The sequence below is a fragment of the Myiozetetes cayanensis genome, unplaced genomic scaffold (genome assembly GCF_022539395.1).
Source record: "Myiozetetes cayanensis isolate MyiCay16 unplaced genomic scaffold, myiCay2020 scf1, whole genome shotgun sequence".
Classification (NCBI taxonomy): Eukaryota; Metazoa; Chordata; class Aves; order Passeriformes; family Tyrannidae; genus Myiozetetes; species Myiozetetes cayanensis.
The window spans coordinates 141,726,731-141,746,851 of record NW_026086604.1 but is presented as its reverse complement, the minus strand read 5'-3'; the positions used below and the strand labels follow the sequence as shown (position 1 = coordinate 141,746,851).

General features: G+C 39.6%; 1 protein-coding gene across 1 annotated transcript in view; it reads right to left on the bottom strand.

Annotated features, from left to right (window-relative positions):
• Nucleotides 1-2,917: 2,917 nt before the first annotated feature.
• The window catches only part of NCAPG2 (non-SMC condensin II complex subunit G2), a 42,662-nt gene continuing 25,458 nt past the window's right edge, over nucleotides 2,918-20,121 (bottom strand). The window contains exons 18-27 of the mRNA XM_050310498.1: nucleotides 19,889-20,062; nucleotides 19,268-19,384; nucleotides 19,030-19,170; nucleotides 17,040-17,139; nucleotides 16,564-16,748; nucleotides 15,740-15,883; nucleotides 13,780-13,883; nucleotides 10,746-10,843; nucleotides 10,328-10,427; nucleotides 2,918-6,117 (exon numbers count right to left, since the gene is read on the bottom strand). Coding sequence (XP_050166455.1) covers nucleotides 6,048-6,117; nucleotides 10,328-10,427; nucleotides 10,746-10,843; nucleotides 13,780-13,883; nucleotides 15,740-15,883; nucleotides 16,564-16,748; nucleotides 17,040-17,139; nucleotides 19,030-19,170; nucleotides 19,268-19,384; nucleotides 19,889-20,062 — 1,233 coding nt within the window. The 3' untranslated portion in view covers nucleotides 2,918-6,047. The remainder of the gene's footprint in view (nucleotides 6,118-10,327; nucleotides 10,428-10,745; nucleotides 10,844-13,779; nucleotides 13,884-15,739; nucleotides 15,884-16,563; nucleotides 16,749-17,039; nucleotides 17,140-19,029; nucleotides 19,171-19,267; nucleotides 19,385-19,888; nucleotides 20,063-20,121) is intronic.

The window sequence follows — 20,121 nt, the reverse complement described above, 5'->3', positions numbered from 1 at the left end:
AAGGATGGCTACAGTAGGAAAAAAAGGAAAAAAAGGCAAATCAATATTCTTTTATTAGATGAAAGTTGAGCTAACACAAACAGTTTATCTAAGGGTTTAATTATTGCCCCAAAAGGCAGGAAGCACTTGTCAAAGAACATGGTAAAGAACTCCAGAAGAGGCTGGGCTGGCTCTACCCTCTGTGTCCTTTGATGTGGCCACACAGGATTCACATACCTTCCAGCAAGAACTGCTAAAATGGACCTGCTTAAAATGTAAAGCAAAGCATCTGCTACTGCAGCATAATAAAAATGTATTAACCCAAGAGAAGGATTTATTATAGGTGTAAGATGGGCAAGGAACTAACTGAACGGAAGAGGGAACTAGATTAGGCTGAAAAGGAATTACTAATGATGTTCTGGAACAGCATCTTATTTAATATTTTCATTAAAGACAGTACAAAAATTAAACAAAGAACAAGGTGGTCCTCTGTTTCAAAATAATGACACAGGAGAAACAGGTCAGTGACAGCCTCTACTTCCTAGAGCCATGAGCAGTAAGGAAATGATGGTAACAGAACCCCTCCTGCCATACTGTTACAAAAAACGATGACTGATAAAACAGAGAGGGGATTTCCACTGCTACGGTTTCCTCAGTGCTAGTGCACACCATTTCTGCAGCTTTTCCAGAACCATGATGTGGAACTGGACAGACAAATGACTCGCTTTGATTAGAGAAGACCAAGAACACATCTATGCTGAACACCCTAACCCAGTGAAAAAACCTTAGTGATTGATGAAAGCTAAAAATCCATCACTGTTTGGCTCCTGGGAACTGTGCATAGGGTCGTGCTCAGACAAGCAGCCACACAGCTACACAGAACCAGGCAGAGCTCTTATCTGAAGTAGATTAGGCAAGACCTGTCCCTATCTGCAAGGGCTTAATGAACTGAAGGACTGCTGTCCACCTGTGGGAAGTTCTGCAGCTGTTCCTGCAGCTGCCCTTGGCCAGCTACTTGTCAAGGTGCCAGTGCTAAGCCAAGCTCTCCTCTCCAGAATGGGCAGCTGCCAGCACAGGTGCTCCTGGCACAGGCACCGCTGGACACTGTTGGTCGGCCTTGGTTCACACAACGCTGCCGTAGATCAGCAAATATGAGAAGGTTGCTGGTGTGCCTGGTGATTTCACATCACAGTCATTAACAGAAGTGTCCTTAACTAAGCATCTTCTGTAAGTCAGAAGACCTCAAAGCACTCGAGAGCAGCGGCACATGGGAGTTGAAATGCAAAGTGAGTTGCAGCTCTCATGGAGTAAACAGCAGGTGCAAGGTGGATATTTTTTCATTTCCTTGGCAAATCTGAAGGTTTGTGTGCTTGGGTACATACCTGAAGACACTTACTTGCTAAGGAAGAGGCTTGAGAGTTTCTCCTGGTTTTTCCTTAGCTCACAAGTTGGAGCTGTGATAGATGGCAGTTGCTGGGCTTTGTTTCCCAGCCAGACAACAGAGCAAATGAACATTGTCATCAAAAAGAAAAAGGGCCCAAGTCCTTACAGATCATGTTGATTACTGCAAGTAATTTAAAGCTATTGCTTTCTTCAGTATCATTTATACTGAATGTATATGCACAAAGGGACCATTTTTGGGTACAACTGTGACTAGAACATTTATTCTTGAGGTGGCTCCCTGTTACCAGTGACTGCCAATGCCAGTTGCTCAAAGGAGTATCTTAGAATGGTGTTTTCCTGCCCACCTTTCAAGTAATTTTATTAATCAAAGTCAGGTTCAAATTCTTGAAATAGTTGAAGAGATCCCAGCCTGTCTTGAGATTATGGGAAGTTTTCAGATGTACAGTTGGGATTGTGTGGCTGAATGCCAAGGTTATCCTATAACAAAACCCAAAAGAACAACACCTCTTCCCCAACAGCACTTTTGATTAACAAGATGAAATAATTCTGTTCTATAGATTACAAAAGACAACTCATCTTAAGAAACATCCTATTTATTTATACCTTCCAAGCAGAAGTGAAGTGTGAAGATTTAAAATTTTGCAAGATTAAAGTTTGCAATGAGAACTGCAAGTAAAACCTAGAACTGCTATGGCATTCTTGTGAAATTTCCCACAAAAGCCTAAGGAGAAAGCCCTGACAGACCTTGGCTCAAGGAATTCCAAGAACACCATTATTTGTGTAGTAGAAAGCCAATGTTTTTCCTTGTCAGAACAGTTATAGTAGAGCTGGACTAGAGACTGAGCTGAAATCTGTACTCCAGCTGCAAGACTAACAGAAAATTATTTCAACACTCTTGAGAACCACTTGAGTACCAGTCTCTAGGAGGACAAAGGCTTATCCTTAAATTTTCTTACCCTTCCTAGCAGTATCACCTCTGAGTTATTCAGCAGAAATCTGCATATTTCTGATGTTGGTAGAATGACCTTTATTTCTTTCAGATGCAGGGATGTTACATCTGTACATGAATTCCATGAAAACTGAAAAAGAAAAATTATACACTGAGGAAAAACAAGGCAGTAATTTTGGATTCTTATCTAATAATATGAGCAAATACTGAGAGACTGAGAAGCAGAAAAAAAAAGGAACTTATTTACATATTCATTAAGTAATTTGTATAATCAGAAGATTTAAAAGGTCATTACCGGAACACCTGCCTGTTAACAGATGTAGAAGAATGAAGGCCAAGGAACACAGTTTTTATAAAGATGTTGATAGATAAACAGTTGGCAGATCTGCAGCTTCCTGCTGGGGCAGGATTAGTCCTTTTGGTCAGGCCACTGTTGTGGATGAGGTAAATCTGGAACTCGTGAATCCATGCACATACTGATTGACCTGTTGTAAAGCTTGACCAGTTGTTTATTAAGAACTTTATTGCTTTTAAATATCAACATTCCAGTTAAATATCAAGTGGGGAAGTTTTATGTACCAAGGTCAAGTATGGATCTGATGTAATGCAGGATGCAGGTAGTTCATTGCACTTGACAGAGCAGATTCCTGAAAAAAATCTTACACTCTCTTAGCAGAGAAAGAAAAGCAGCTCAGTAAATGCCTAGTTAGACTGACAGGGGGTACAGCTCTGTGCACTGATCTTAATCAAGGATGAGGAGCCTGTCTTCATTTGGCCAAGCTGGTTAACTCCTGTTTCAGTGCCACTCAGTAACGCTGGAGACCTCAAGATCCATTTGCACAGGCCCACACTGAGAACCACGTCACTTAATTGTAGGTAACCAAGTGTTACATGTCCAGGTCTAAGCTGGTCACCAAATGCTATTTCAATCTGCAGCTCAATTGTTTTCTGGAGATTCCTATTAAATCTACTTCTAAAACACACAAAACCACAGCACTGGGAGCTGAGCTGCTTCTGGCTGAGACAAATTTCTTCACGGTAGCTGCTACGGGGCTGTGTTTTGGATTTGTGCTGGAAACAGGACTGACAACACAGGGATGTTTTGGTCACACAGCACCATGGCTTTCTATGGTTCTCAAGCACCCCAAGGAGCCTGGGGGTGCACAAGGAGTTGGGAGGGGACAGAGCCAGGACAGCTGACCCCACCTCACCCAAGCAATGCCCCACACCATGTGACATCACACTCAGCAATAAACCAGAGGTGAAGTTGCAGGGGAGCCACTGTTTATAGTTTAGCCATTGTTTAGGGTGGTTTTATTTCCCTTTTTTCCTCTCTTTTCCTTATAATTTAAAAAAAATAGTATTATTTTTCCTTAATCATTGAACTATTTTTATCTCAACCCACGAGTTTGTTTCTGACTTTCATCCCTACAGTCCTGCCCCCATCCCAGGAGGGGTGGTGGCAGCGAGGGAGCAGCTGGGTGGTGCCTGGCTGGGGTTGGACCACCCCAGGAGCTCAGACAGGTTATTTATATCTATCTCTGTTAAGACAAAATAACATCGTGCGATCGGCATTCGGTCTTAGGAGAGCATCTGGTTTCATGAAGAAAATTAAATAACTGGCTTAGATGTCTGATTAGCTGCATCATTAGTATTAATTTATAAAAATATCTATAATTTATAAAAATAGCTAAATATAAAGCAATTTATATATTAGTCAAGACTATGTTTGATAGCTAGGGCATTTCCCCTCCGCTGTACAGGGCACTGAATCACAAATATTCAAGCTGGGAGGAAGCTCAGGAGAGAATCTGGTCCAATCCCCAGCTAAAGCAGGGCTAATTCCAAAGCTATGACAGAGAATCACAGAATCACTTAAGTTGGAAAAGACCTCTGAGATCATCGAGTGCAACCTATAACCCAACACCACCTTGTCAACTACACCACGGCACTGAGTGCCACATCCTGGATTTTCTTAAACACCTCCAGGGACGGTGACTCCACCACTTCCCTGGGCAGCCCATTCCAGTGCCCAGTCACTCTTTCCGTAAAGAAATTTCTTCTAATGTCCAACTTAAACATTCCCTGGCACGTTTTAAGACTGTGTCCTCTTGTCCTATTGCTGGTTACCTGGGAGAAGAGACCAACCCCTAGTTGGCTACAGCCTCCTCTCAGGTAGTTGTAGAGAGTGACGAGGTCTCCCCTGAGCTTCCTCTTCTCCAGGCTGAGCTCCCCCAGCTCCCTCAGCCTCTCCTCATAGGACTTGTGCTCCAGTCCCTTCACCAGCCTTGTAGCCCTTCTTTGGACACACTCCAGCACCTCAATATCCTTCCTGAGCTGAGGGGCCCAGAACTGGACACAGCACTCCAGGTGTGGCCTCACCAGCGCTGAGTACAGGAGAAGGATCACTGCCCTGCTCCTGCTGCCACACTGTTCCTGATCCAGGCCAGGATGCCATTGGCCTTCTTGGCCACCTGGGCACACTGCTGGCTCACGTTCAGCTGCTGTCAGTCAGTACTCCAGCTCCTTTTCTGCCTGGCCACTCTGCAGCCACTCTGTGCCCAGCCTGGAGTGCTCCATGGGGTTTTTTGGCCACAATGCGTGGTCAGAGCCCTCCTTGTCAGTCAAGTTCTGCACTTCTCCAAGGATGAATCCCCCCATAGATGGGTATTCCACAGCCTTTCTGAGTAACCTGTTACAGTTCCATTTCCAGTTTAAATTCATTCTCATAATCAATGTAAACATCCAACAGGAAATTCTCTTGCTGCAAGATGTTCCAGTTCCTCATATTCTCTTCATGTGCACCTCTGGGAAAAGTCGTTTCTTAGTCCCCATGCAGGCAGGTGCAGACACAACGAGCTGCCCTGTCCCCTGTGCCTTCACCGGTGTGCAGGATGAGCCCCTGTGGGTGGGAGAGCACATCTCTTTGCTGCACATCAGGAGACAGCCTGTCAGGATCCCCTGAGTGGAATAGCCCTGCCCCTGGGGATCAGCCACTGCTCCCAAGCCGGTGTCACCTGCCAATGCTCCAAGGTCACAGTTCATCCCAGTGCCCAAGCTCTTCATGGAAGTGTTCAGTAGCAGTGGAACGCTGAGGAATGCCACAGACACCAGCTTTAAATCTCACTCCAGGCCAGTATTATCCTTCAAGTCCATTGATCCAGCATGTTTTCCACCCACCTTCTATGTCTGTACATCCATCCCATCTTTCTCCAATTTGGCTGTAAGGTTGTGTACACTCATAAGGTTGTGTAAAAGTCTTTGCTAAGGACATGAAACATGGCATTCTCTGCTCTCTCTTCTTCCACAAAAGGGAGGGAAATTTGGCTGGTTAGGCAGAATAGCTATTCCCAATCACCATTTTGTCCTACACGTGTCTTGAAATAAAACTCATTTCCAAAACCTCTAGGAGTATGCTTTGCAGTCTTCCCAGGGACTGAGACAATACCTCACTCTCAGAATATCTATGATACAATTAATTTTGTTTTTCAAAAACAAAGATACAAAAATACTGATTTTACATTCCTCCCACAAAGACATTTTTATACAGAATAACTTCTTTGCAGCTTTTGAAAAAATCTTTACTGTTTCATAATATTTATATACACTTTTATACATTTTTCCTTGCTTTAAATGTACAGCATAGCAGAAAATAAACTTTACTTATTCATAATTTTACAAGATCTTTTTTAAAAAGCAATACGTCTTCCTTCCTTTAATTTGTATGGCGTGGACAAGGATTTAAAAATTCATCCAAAATTTTCAGAGATGATTCACACAGAAATCTGAAATGGCATAAAAAAATGCATAACAGGATTAGAAACGCTAAATGCCAAATCAATCCTCAACTATTTGGTTCTCAGAGTACAGCTACTGCATGATTTCTTTGACCAGTTAGTCCATATTAGTTTAAATATTAAAAATGCCTTTACAAATTGCTTTTGAAATAGCTGGATTAATTTTCTTTCAACTTTTCCATTTTTCTGCTGATCATCTCTGTCTATAGCATAACCATCAGCAGCCCAGTTTAAATTACTATGTCAATTCAAGCACATTTTCTAATATTTCATCATCTATTTCAAGAACCCACTCATTTCCTTCACAGCATTGTTACTTTTCTTCAAACACAGTGAAGTCCCTTACTGACCACTTCTCACTCTTTTACTTTCTTCCTTTCCCTCTTCAGTCTTTGTCTTTTTTCTCCGTACCTGGTCAACTTTTCTCCAAGCCTGAGGTCTCTATCTTATTCTTATTAGCAACTGCTTCCCTCAGCTGCCTGCGCACCCCCCTTAGTCCCTTTCTGACTCTTTTGTCTCACAGGATTTTCTAAACCATCCCAAAGGGCAGCTTTTTCCTGGTATTCCCTGACACGTCACTCACCCATCATCACAGTTGTGTTCTCATGCAACGTCTTCTAACCTGCTCTAAAATACCCTCAAAAGACAACATTTGGCACTTTGGTCTTCTGTGAAAACATTATTTTGCTGTTAACAACCCTAACCATGACCCTTCATGTTATTTGTGTAAGAGATTCTGTCACTTGGACTTCTGAAGCATTTATTTCTCCGTGTTTTTATCATACCCCTGGACTGATGTCCCCAATAAGCCAGGCTAGTCAGTCATTAAACCATGACAGGCCAGGGCATTCAGCACCAGACACAGAGCTGACATGCAGGAGGCAGCTCTGCATTTCCACAGCAGACTGGTGGCTGTCAGGGTTCCCCAAATTCCCAGTGCTGTTAAGTGCTCCTCTCTATGGTGCTACAGTGTTTAAGCCATGATGAAACTCCATGTGAAAGGAAACCAATTTACAATGTACTATAAAATTAGGATAATGAGTTAAGTACCGTGGGTTTAGGTGTAATACTACTTTGTACAAATTTTATTTTCTTACAATTTAAGGCTAATAAAACAATAGACTGGTGATGTGGGACCATGTACCTGTGGCACACTGGACAAAGAGTCGTCCTTTGGGATAACTGTGCACTCCCCAGACAGACAAGTTTAAGAAAGTCTCACCAGGTACCTTTCCAGGGAACTTTGAGGTGGGTGGCAGAGAAATCAAACCCAGAGTTATACACCAAAACAATTCAAGAGTCATTATTTACAGATGCAATGGGAGCACAATTAAGAGTTTGAGAGCTAGCTAAATTGTAATGCTAAAGGAATATCCTTCAGCACAGCCATTAGCTAATTCTAATTCTAATTCCCATATATCAAAATGCTAATTAATGTAAATACACAGTATTAAGTAAAAAGTTATTATCCTAGCACATTTGGTTTTATAGAGGATGGGACATTTTTCTCTTGCCTCCAAATGACTGCATTGACAGCTGTATCTGCATTTTTTTGCTAGGCATAAGTAGCTGCATTTTATAAACTGAACTAATGCGTGTGCCATTACTCTTGAGGAAATTCTCTCAATGTTCAATATGTCGTCCAGGATTTTTAAATGCACTGAACAGCATTTTTAAAATAATAGACCCACTGGGCCATCTGAAACCACTAACTCAGCTGAAGTGGGAAGACTAAATTACAATAGAAACTTTTGCTTCCAAATTAGTGCAACAATTCTTCGTATAAGGGCAGCACTTTAATTACTACACCAGACAGGTTTTTTTTTACTTTTTTCTCTCATTGCTAATATGTAATAGAAGTGCCTAAGTCTAAATTTAAGACGCTGGCACAGAATGCCAAGTCTCCTGGGAAATTAGAGAATGTCACCATTTCCTGCTATACCTGGGTATTAAATAAAATAATCCCTCAAGGAGTTATTATGAGATAATGCATTCAGAAGCAAAAAATAATAACAGTATTAAGTCCGAGTTAAAGCCCAGTAATGTATTTTAGCACACAGCAGCACAGCACCGTGTGCTACAGGACTGTCTGCAAATTAATGACCAGAGATCTCGCTTGCAGCATACCATTACTAAAATTTTGGTGTTTGCTAACTGGAGTAGGATGATAAAATAGTTTACGAACAACAGGGCACATTTCAGACTGTGTATAATCACATTTTAGTTGTACATTAGCACATGAGTAGCAGAGCACTACAAATGGTGTGTCAGAAGCCACCAGAGGCCCAGCCTGGTCTGACATTCCATGTAGCTGAGAAACTGCAAACACACTTTAATTCATCATGCAAACCCAATCACTGCAGAACTTCCTCCAAACCTCTTTCCAGCATGAATTGTTTTACCCTTCTGGAGAGACAAAATCCACAACAAGCCTGGACAAATAAGAATCCTCCCAAATTCCGCAAAGCTGTGTGATAGCTTCTGAACTTTGTCATCGTATTACAATTCTGATTCTTGTTAAAAAATCATCCCATTATTATGCTCATGTTCCTAACCTCTGGATTTTGTCTGTAACTATCTCTTGGGTTTGTATTACACAAAGGTAGCCACTCATATATCAGGAAATTAAAACACTGTGTAGCATCTGATGCTCTTCATCTGCCCCAACATCTAGGTTGATTTGTCCCTGTTCACTGGGCAGAGATGATAATATAGATTCATAAACAATTATCTGTGTTCTCACTTTAATTTATAGTTAGTAGTGCTCTCAAGTGGCAGCAATTATTCATTTTAATGTGCCCATTTATTTAATCATGTTAAGATTCACTTTAATTTCTCAGTGTTTTCTACTGTCTTGATTACAAGGAGCGCAAACTGAATCATAATACCCTGCTTTCTTTTCCAGATAATTATTATTATTTTAAAAAATATTCAACTAGGACAGTTGGCAATCCAACATTAAATGATCTCATTGGGAAGAAAACTGAGTTTTGTTTATTTGTGTTTGGTTTTGTTTCTAAGCTAGCCCTAACCAAAGGACATTTGTTCGCAGCCAAGCAACAATTCAGCTTTCTTGTAGGTCTCTTTTAGGCAGTGGAACAGATCCCAGCGCTCTGTCCTCTGCATGGAGTCACAGCTCAGCCACCAAAGGCCCATGGCAAATGCCAGAGAACAACGTGCCTCAGGCCAGGGATCCATCAGAAGAGGGGAAGTGTGCTCAGGTTGGGAAGGCTGTGTAAGAAACTGCTGAGTAAATGAAGCTTTTTGGCTTGTTTGTATTTTTTGTTTTTAGTTTTGGTTTTTTATTCTAAAGCCTATCTAGTCTATATCCACTGTTTGACAGAATAGTAAGGATCATCAATTTGAAGAACGAAAGACTACAAGGATCTCAGCATGTTTAGGCCACTGTGGTGCATTACAAACCTTCTCAGTAGTTTTGGATGAATGCCCACAACCACAGTCTGTTTTCTTCGCATTCTCTGTTTGTGCTTATAACATGTCCTTTGCACGCTGTTTAATTCCATGGGCAGTTCAATAGTTAGGCAGAAATCAAACGTCCACAAATTTCAAGACTTAAGCAAGTTTGGGACACTTAAAGACTAAAACATTTGTCATGATTCTCTTGCCTTGGGCAGGTCTGAGATAAATGATTGTAAATACAATGTAGCCAATCACTTTCAAAAAACTTATCACAAGAGAGACACCCGGTGTGACACTGAAATACCCCCCAAAAGAGTAAAATAAAATCACCTGTGGAAAGGTCTCAAAATCACTGTTATATTCAGTTCAATTTTTACCATCTGCATAGCTTTGGATTCATATGCCTAATGCCAAAGTGTGGGAGAAAAATCCTCTAGAAATAAGAAACAGTAACCAGACTCTTTGCATGTTCTGCACCAGCTGTAACAGACCTGGACTTCAGAACCGAATGCTGCAATTTACAGGGTTGAGATATAACACATTCAAATTCAACCAACAAAACCCCAGCTCAGTACGTGGAGATTGCAATCCCAGCAGATGGAAGGACAGGAGATTTGATGCTGTGCTGGGCTCAACACCCCACTATTTCCACCCCCCGAGTTTGAAACCTTGCAATCAATCACTCAGAATGCTCCAGCAGTTGTGTGAGCACAGGACAGAGGCAGTTACTGCAGAGGGGACAGCAGAGATTGGTGTTCGTGTCCCACAGCACAGTTACCTTTCAGTGCCGCTGGACCCTTCGGTGGCCTCACTGCACGTCACCAGTTTCCCTCGAAGGGCAGGTGCAATATCCTTTAGGAGTGCAGCTTTGTGCTTACCTATTTGAAATAGGGTTTTGTTGAAAGGTTGGACAAAAATAACGATTTATCCAAAAGAAAAGCCCAAACTAAACAACACCCCCCACCCCTGTATATTTTAATAGAATATTTTTAACATAAAAGATCGTTTAATGAAATATTAGGTATTAAATTAGATTTTCACTGTCCTGTGCATTTCAGCAATTGAGGATAAAAAGAGGAACCTGATGAGTTTCTAGACGGTTGTAAACATAATTTACAAGTGATACAACCTTAAATCCTGAGAGAACTCAGCTTTTAAAATGTAACATACAAAAAGGATAAAATGCTTTGACTGACCTTTAATTATCATCACAATGCTGACAGTAGCTGTTAGATTAAAAATCCCTTTAATTTTTTCAGAGAGAATGCCTTCCATTAATTCATTTAAAAATGACCTAAGGGAAAAAAAGCACGAAAATACATTATAATCCAAGTTTGTTTCAAACCAGAACTGAACAGAACATGTTTGTAATTATGCTCCCCTGCCACCAGAGCTTCAAAGACACCATGCAGGACAAAGCAGTGGTGATGGGGTAACTGGTAATATCAGAGTCAGCAGAGTGGTGAATCGCTTGGGAAGAAAATTAAAGGGTTTGTAAACAGAAAGTAGCTGTTAAAATAAATTAAGAGCTCATGGTACATTTTAGGAAAGTCAATCCATGAAAAAACTACTGAAATTTCTGCTGAAATTTATCTCACATAATTGGCACTGAAATTTCTAATTTGAATTAAACCAAAGTTTAAAAAAATACATTCTATGACTCCAATGGTTTGTTAGTAACTACTCAAGCTTAATTAACTTTGACTTAAAATGTATTAAAATAGATGGATTTCCAATTACAATCCAGTGCAGATCATTTATAACCAAGTATAGCCCTGAAATACTTCCAAATAACATTTTAGTTATTGAAAGTATGGACAGAATAACAGAACCATGACAACTGTTCATTGCCAAATCTGAAATAAAGATGTATCTCTATATGTATCTTAAGAGACTCACTTTTAGCAAGACGTGAAAGTAATTACCAGCAAACTCTGGTGGTGTTTTGGGACATATGTCAAGCTAAGAAAAATGAAACAAAGGAGTCACAGAAGGGGTCCAGCAACCAAAATAAATTGCAATATGGAATAAGACAATACCATAGAATGCAAACACTAATTGGTCATTAGTGTTTATGGTAAAAATAACAAATTTAACTCAGAAGTAATTCTCAAAACCAGAGAAAAATAAAAGAACAAGAGGGATAAAGCAGGAGATGGACAAGGTCTGTAATCCTGGTACTTCTCAGAACACAAAGCTAAATGCTCTGTGAAGAATAAAGGGGGAAACTGAGAGCAGTAATGTTGTAATAATTTTCCCTAATATATTTCAAAATAACTTTACCAATATTATTATCTGTTACCAAAATGGAACACCACAAATAGCCAGCTCTGACTTCAATTGTTCTTCAGGTTTTTATTGTGCTAAGATATCAAAATGAAATATGCAGTTAAGAACCAATGCAGTAAAAAATGCTCTACAAATGAGCTTTGTAGAAGCTCAAATATTGCTTCTAAGAGCTGAAAAAGATGAGAACTCTTTAGGTTCAGAAATGACCGTTATGAAGTGGCTCATGTATTGCATCCGTTTTATTGTATCATTGTGGACCAATCTGACCAAACACCGAATCCATTTCATATTGCTCTGAAATTGCAACTGATAGTCCTTGGATCAGAGTCCTGACTCCACTGTCATCACTGTTTGGGTCACTAGGCACACCCTGCAGCTCCATGAAGGAACACTGTAATGTCATTAACCTGTAATAAGATTCACTGCAGCTGCCCTTCCCCACCTCCCTCTGAAAAAGGGGCACAGGAGCCTGCAGGCAAAGATCAGATAGAACAGAACAACAAGCTCTTTAAAAATACATATAAGCAACAGAGGTAAGTAAGCGGTTCCTACACAAACAGTTCCCTGGAAAAACACTCACACAATTGGCCAGATATTGCCAAACCTCTCAGTATTATCCCTGCTGTGGGGACTGAAATTCAGGGATAGAGGCTGACTGATTAGTTCTGAAGATAGAGCAGATGCTGCAGGACTCAGAGCAGGTGTGCTCACACAACACTAAAGGTCACAGCAGATTTCCTCCCGTCAAAGGCTTTCCCACTGACATCAAGATTTCTGAGATATTGAATGATTTATTATTGCACTCTGATTATGGCCTGTCAATACAGATTTATAGAAGAATACAGCCTTAAAAGTAGTCTCAATTTTGAGGCACCAGTACAAACAGATGGAAATTATCTCCTAACCTAGACTTGAACCAAAAAGATGAATATTAGTAGATATGTGTTTTTCAAAGTACTCATAGAAACAATTTGGTCCAAACTTGCAGTTTTCTACATCAAGAATGGCCAAGAATCTCCTTGACCACTGCAAGAAAAAGTTCCAGATGAATTAACTGATTTTCTGCGTCTCTTTGGAAAAGAGGTGTGTAAAATAATTGTTTCACTCAAAGAGAACACCTTGATGGGCAGCTGATGCCTCATGGAAGAACAAGGTTTGGATAATTAGCTGGACTGTTGCTGGACTCTCTGGAGTCTTTTGTTTTGCAAAATCAAGTAGAACTAGAGAAGGATTGAGAAGAAAAGAAACATCTCATGACAGAGGAGACAGGGATATTCACTACCTCTCAGATTAGGAAGTTAAGAATAGGAATTAGTTGTGGTAAATCAGGGAGAAAGAGAGGACTTCTAAGCCCCTTTCTCATTTGAAATAAAGCTAGTGTGTACAGTCATGTAAATAAAAATTGAATATGAACAAATTAAGCAAAATTAATTTCCTTGTGACAATTTTAGAACATACTCAGGGCCCCCACTAAATATAGCAATTAAAAAACTCAGTCCTTTAAGTTTAGCCTTACTTTTGGAGGCTTTTAAGACTCGAGATACTTTATTTTGAATATTGTGACTTTAATACATCACCTCATTGCAGATGTTCAATTAAAGGATTAATTCTATTTCTGACAAATATTTTATCTCATCTAAATACCTCTGTACTGAGGGGACTAATGTTTATAATGCATCTTATGAAAGAAGCAAGCCAAGATGTACAATGAAAGAACTCATTAGGATAAACAATCTGGTAAATAAGAAATATTCTTGGTTAAAAAACCCCAGCAACCAATACCTACAGGCAATATGGCAAGAGAAAGGGATTATGAAGTAGTCCAGGTAAAATTAGTAAGCAACTAGTTCTTCAAAATTTATAAATTAAAACTTTATTGACAGCATATAAACTGTTCTACCTTAGCAACAATCTTGGACAAATTAATATAGAAACATTTACCTGACAACATTAACTGACTTCATAATTATGGCCATTAAACTGCTTGAAAGAGGGGGAAGGTCTGAAATAGTCTTTGGTATAGTGACATCTTCTTCACTGGAAGCCTGGAAAGAAAAAAGTCAACAACTTTTGCAGATCAAGAAGTATATGTATGCAGAAAACACTGAAGCAAGCCTGTGTTTCAATAATTACACTAACCAAGACCTATCCTGAAATAACTAGAATATTCACAAGTGCTCTTTGAAAGCTTTAATCCAACTGTGTTGTGTCCAAATAAACAAAACTAATTTAAATTAAAACTAAACAACATAAACAGTATTTGTACCAAGGCAAATATTCTCTGCAGTTTTTCCTGACTAGAAGTTTCATTTAACTACAAAGGCACAGCCTATTAAACACAACTGAGTACCTTCTGGGGCTCCAAGATAAAGACTGCATACCTGATTTCTAGAAATAACTTTGGTGACAGTGATTTCCTGAACCCCTGCTCTTTTTGGTATCGAGTTCTGAATAGCATGGTAAATATTTAGTTGGAACTGAATTTTGATTTACTATTACAATAACCTGGGGGCAGGGAAAACCTCAGCCCAGGTGAATGACTGGAATGAACACTCATAATTTATGAGTATGAATCTCCAGTATCATTCAAGCCCATGAATGTTTACTCTGCATCATCTGTAAAGAGCACCTGTCATCCCACAGCCCCCCAGCTGATACATTCATGTTTGCAGGTGAACATCTGCTATTGGCTCAGCTCCTCTGAACACAGAACCTTGGGAGCAGCTCTCTTGCACTCAGTACTTTCTGGCAACTCTTTCTTGCTCTATTTCTGACACATCCAGCAAGCACAGCAAAACTACAGCCTCTGCTACAGAGCCTCTGCATTTCCTTCTGAGTTCTCAAAGCTTCCAATCTCACTGACTGTATTTGCTCCTAACACTTCATGCGTTAGGAAATGCATTGGGAATGTCACCCTTCTCCTTCAAGGACAGTAATGGTTCCTTGGACTTTCAGAACATAAATAAAATAACTTCTGTCTGTGTATTCTTTCTTTACTTTCCAAAGAAACTCAGATACTTGGAAATCATCTAGACAAAACCCAAAGGAACCAAAGGAAGGATGCAGTATGAGCAATGGCTCTGATTTGAAGCATAGAATACAGAAGTGATCAGTGCCAAGCAGGATATCAGCCTGCTTTGGAACAGGATTATTGAACCTCAGGGGGCTGTTCCAAGGAACAAGAATCTGTCAGAGATCAGTGGTTCACTTCCTAAGTCCCCTAATGTTGGGTGAGACGAAGTGAGGTACGTTTAGAACCTCCTGTTCTCTTCCTCCTTTCCCTGAGCTGTTATTGCTGAGCACAGCATTGGATGGTGTGCAATAACTTGGATCAGTTTGGGTGAACTGCCTTGGCTGTGTCCCCTCTCAGCCTCTTGCCCATCCTCAACCTGTTTGCCTTTTTTTTTTAGTATGAGGGTGAAGGGAACAGAGAAATCTTGACATTCTGCAAGCACTGTTCAGCAACAGCCCAAAGTGCTGTGTTCTCAACAGTGATTTAGCCACACATGCAAACCACAACACCACAGGGATTGCTGGGAGGAAAGCTGACTCCTTCCCAGCCAGACCCAGCACAAAACACATGGAAGGGAGATCTCAAAAACTACACCGTTAATGTCCAACACTGCCCAGTTTCCAAATTCCTCTGTCAGAGGCAAAGAGAGTGAACCAGGTATCAGCACAACTCTGTTCTCACACAGCTGTAGTCATAAATCTGAGAGATGAACTGTAATATGAAATTATGGCAAATAAAACTTCCTGTTTGCTCCATGCCAACACACACAAATCATCATCTGCAGCACAAAGATCAACCTTTTAAATACAGCTCTGTTGTTCCAACATAATGTTCAAAAAGCATTAAGTATAAAATAAGAAAATTAAAAAAAGTCAGGATTAACTTTACCATCTGTAGCACACAATTTATGTCTGTTACTACTGCAGCCTGGAGAGTGGAGAGTACACCCTGGTGCACTGCTGGGAATGATGAATGCCAGCACTGCAGTGCGTGAATGAATTCTCCAAGAGGCATCTGAATAGAGTGAATCAACTGCAACCAAAAAGAAAAACAAAGCTTTTTTTTTCAGATTGCCTGAGTATAAACTGAAATATTTCAGCAAGCTTCTCTGTGAAGAAGTGCAGACCACACCTTGAAAGCTTCTGAGATCTTGTGGTCACTGGGGATCAGAGGAGGAATCAGAAATGTTTGGGAAGTCTACTCATAATTTGAGAGACAGGAACAAAACAATGGTTGTAGCAAAAAGGAATTGAATGTTTTTCAGAAGTCGTGAAAAGTAGACCATCAGATTTTCCAGAGCGATCTATTTACTCTCTGCTGTAAAAAAAAAAAAGCTTTTCTGTGAAGATGTGAGATTTTGAAAACTTTTAGGGCATCATACATATTTTGAACTGGGTATCATTCAGGCTGAAAGAAATAAATATAATAACTACCAAGATCATAAAATATACATAAACAAATTCTTTGTTCTGGATTGAGAAAGTTCATTTAATTGCAGATAAGATTAACAGCCTAGAAGGATTAGCACAGTGCAGAATAATTTGCAACTGAACACACTGTTCTTCAATTTACTAGTTCTTCAGTCACCATAAAACCAAAATGGATTAAAAAACCCTAGTAACAAGAAAAGTTAGAAAATGTAACTGAAAATTTAATCACATCTACTCAAACAGTAGGTAACAGTGAGGCCAATTTTAACTGTAATATGATACCTGAATCCCTTCTTCCTGCTGTTTCTTGAGTATATGTGTCACACATGTCAAAACTTTCTGCAAGACGTTCTGTACAGTGTGGAAAAGATTGGCCACTTCATCTGTCTCAGTATTCTGAGTTAAAGAAGCTTCAACAATTTCTTTGAGAGCACACAGTAACACTGGAGCACAAAAGCCACCTCTCTCTAGAGAAAGAGATAAATACAACAATATAAACGTTGTAATGCAGTATTCTTCAGGTACAAGCTTAGAATGAAACTCAGTTATACACAGCAAATAGTGATGGTTTACAAGTGGAGACAATGTATTGAATTTCTCAGCATTCTTAGCTGAAATTTTCCTACAGTACAATTAATATTGTAAGTATGAATCCAGTGTTCCCTCCAATCCTTGGAGGTTAGGGAATAAAATTGCTAATATAAGAAAAGTCAGCTAAGCATCAATGAAAATGTTGCTATTAGTCCAAAATATGGTACCTGTCTGTATAATTGGAAGAGCCAAATCTAGAACATGTGCTTGAAAGGTGAGATTTCCAAGGCCAACCATTATGACATCTTTACATACTGTCAGGTAGGCCTAGAAGAGAGATGCAGAATCATATGAAACCCAAAATCTATATAAAGTAACCATTCAGTACAAACTAAAAATAATAAACCCACAAACTCTTAGCCAAGTTTCCCTGAAAGCTGGTTTATCTGCTTGGATTAATCCATTCCCACTTGTTGAAAAGCAGGAATTCCAGCCCGTTCTCCAAATGTTTCCACTGCCCTTTCCTCCAGTAAACAGTTTCTCAAAAGGCAGTAAATCCTCTTTTTACTCAGGCCCAAATCAAAGACATTGATACTTAACATTTACTGAGGCAGAATATGACACCTCTACCTGTCCTGGACAGCAAAAACCAGAATACAAAAAGAACTTTTCCCTACAGATAAAGTGGTATGTGGGAGGAATGTAACAGAAAACAATTGAAAACCAGCTAAGCCCCCCATATTATATCATCAAAAGCTTTCTGTGAGGGGCAAATGAAGCTCAGGGCTAAGGGATGCTGTAAGTGATGACACTGGGGTTTGTGTCAGAGGTTCCATCAGCCCCACTGTCAACACATCAGCAAATCAGTGGCCTGAAGAGAACAGCCCCTCAGTGGATACCTGCCCAGAGCACTAAGTGCTAAACTGAGTCACAAACCGAGCAGATCAGGAGGGTGAAATGGGGAAGAATGGGATACCTCACAGGGAAAGTGAGAGAGAAATGCAGGTGCAAAAAGAAGTGTCACTCTGGTCCTCTCACATTAAAGAAGGAACTGTAATTATTGTATGTTATATGGATTTTCTGAGCAAAACTAAGTCTGCTTTTAATGCCAGCATTGCTACTAAGTATACACTCCAAACAATTAAAAAGCACAATCAATATCTAATTCCAATAAAAAACAGTATACAAGGTGAGAAGCAAATAGGAGCTGCTTAACAGGCACGTGGCTTATTACAGGAGATGCAAGAGGCCTGGATTCCCTTCTTGACTTCCAGACAAGTCACATCAGTCCTTACAACTCAGTCTCTCCTCTGGAAATAGTGATGCAAACAAACTTTAAGATTCACTAATAAAGACGGTTGTGTTTCATTGCTGGCTAGCCAAGCAATATGTCAGATGGGTCTACAGGTGACCATCAGCCTATCTGATTGCTTCCCAGTAAAGTTTTGTTTTCATTTTTTAGTCACACCTTGGAAATTGATCATAAACGTTCTGGCAATGCTGGTAAAGATTGCCTGTTTTTTTCTTGTCTTCCTATAAGGTTGAGTTCTGTGCCTCCAAACTTTTAAAAGCACTAGAATGAAGCATACTGAATTCCTCAGATCTATAGTTTTAATTATTTCATTTGGGAAAGTTAGAAAGGAAAGAAAGGAAGGAGGAAATCAAGGAAGCAAACATAGAGTAAACAGGTTAGTTTGGAAAAGACCTTTATGGGGCATAAGAGACTGAAGACAAGAATTACTTGTTAGAAATGTAAAATTTGGGGCATTCAGGTTAAAGCACACGATGTGCTACAAATTTCTTGAGTGGGCATTTACACAGGTGTAAAACATCAAACTTGTTCCATCCTCAATTCAACAGATATGATGAGAATATCTATTATGCACTGGGAGATGAATAAACATCTAGGTAAGAACAAGGTATTGCTGACACCAACTACTTGATTTAATTGCTAAGATATGCTAAATAATGTATTTGGAAAATATAAAGGTTATAACTCAAAGTGACTTAAAAAAAAAAACGTGTGTGATTTAAGCACAAAGGAAATAGCAAAAGCACAAAACTGTAGCCTCAGAACAAACAGGACTGTGTTTCATTAGCTCTTGCACTTGCTGGGCTGCACAAATGCCAGTGCCCTGTTTGTCAGCACATGAATTGCTACACTTGTGGCTTTTCAGATTGGCAGGCATTTGATTTATGTTATAAGAATCCTCTAACCTGGATAATTAATTCAGAAACATTACTGTGTTTTGAAATACCATCCTCTTGATCACTTGATAGTATAAAAGGTACAACTTGATCTTCTATCCAAGCACCTGTCTCCTTCAAAAGTGAGAGGCAATCTCCTTCCTCACAAAACTGGGGAAAAAAAAAAAAAAGAAAAAAAAAGATTTACCAATTGGTTTTTTTCAGTTATTTTGGAATTTCCAGCTTATTCCGACAGCTACAACCATACCTTGTGCTGAAGATGAATACTCAACCTGCAAAAGAGGCTGAAGGCTCTCAGGCTAGTTGCTTGATCCCAGCTACCAGAATCTGCATTAGTTCCTTTAAGGATTGAGACAAGAACTCCCTGAAATATAAAAGTTTGTGTTTATACTTTTCAGAAAATCCTTTCAAATGTTTCTTTTCTCAACAGCTTTAAAAAATTATTAAAAAAAAAAAAACCACACAAGAAAATAATAAGAACAAGAAATCACCAAACCCACAAAAAAGCAACAAGCTTACTTTCCACCATTCCACTTTGCAACGCCATAACTGATTTTCAGGCTATTACTTATATATATATATTCCAAAACTAAGGTCCCTTAAAAACACTAATCACTAGATCATAAAAGTGTTGAGACACCTCAAACTGACAAGCTGGTTAAAATCTATAAACAACTCTCAACTAGTACACTTCTAGTTTAGAAAATTTTTTGAAATGCAAAGCAAAAGGAAAACTTTGTTACAGAGGGAGAGGGGATGACAAATGTTATTTATTTATTCTTGTAGGCTTTTAATTTGACTCAGGCAATATATGATGTCCAGCATTCTTTTGTAAGCACTGTTTATGGCCAGGAGAACACTACCTTACCTTTGCAGCACTGAGGATTTTCAAAAGTTTCTTCAGTTTCTTTTTAGGAACAGAAAGCAGGCAGTCCCGATTGACAGGATGAGTCAACAAATAGTCAATGTAATCAACTGCCAAGCCTGGCTTCGATTCCTGGGTTACGTTGATACGCACTCGGCGCCCAGACCTTTTAACATTCTAAAGAAGAAGGAAGCACAAAACCGGTGCAATACTGTCAGTGTTTTTACTACAAACAG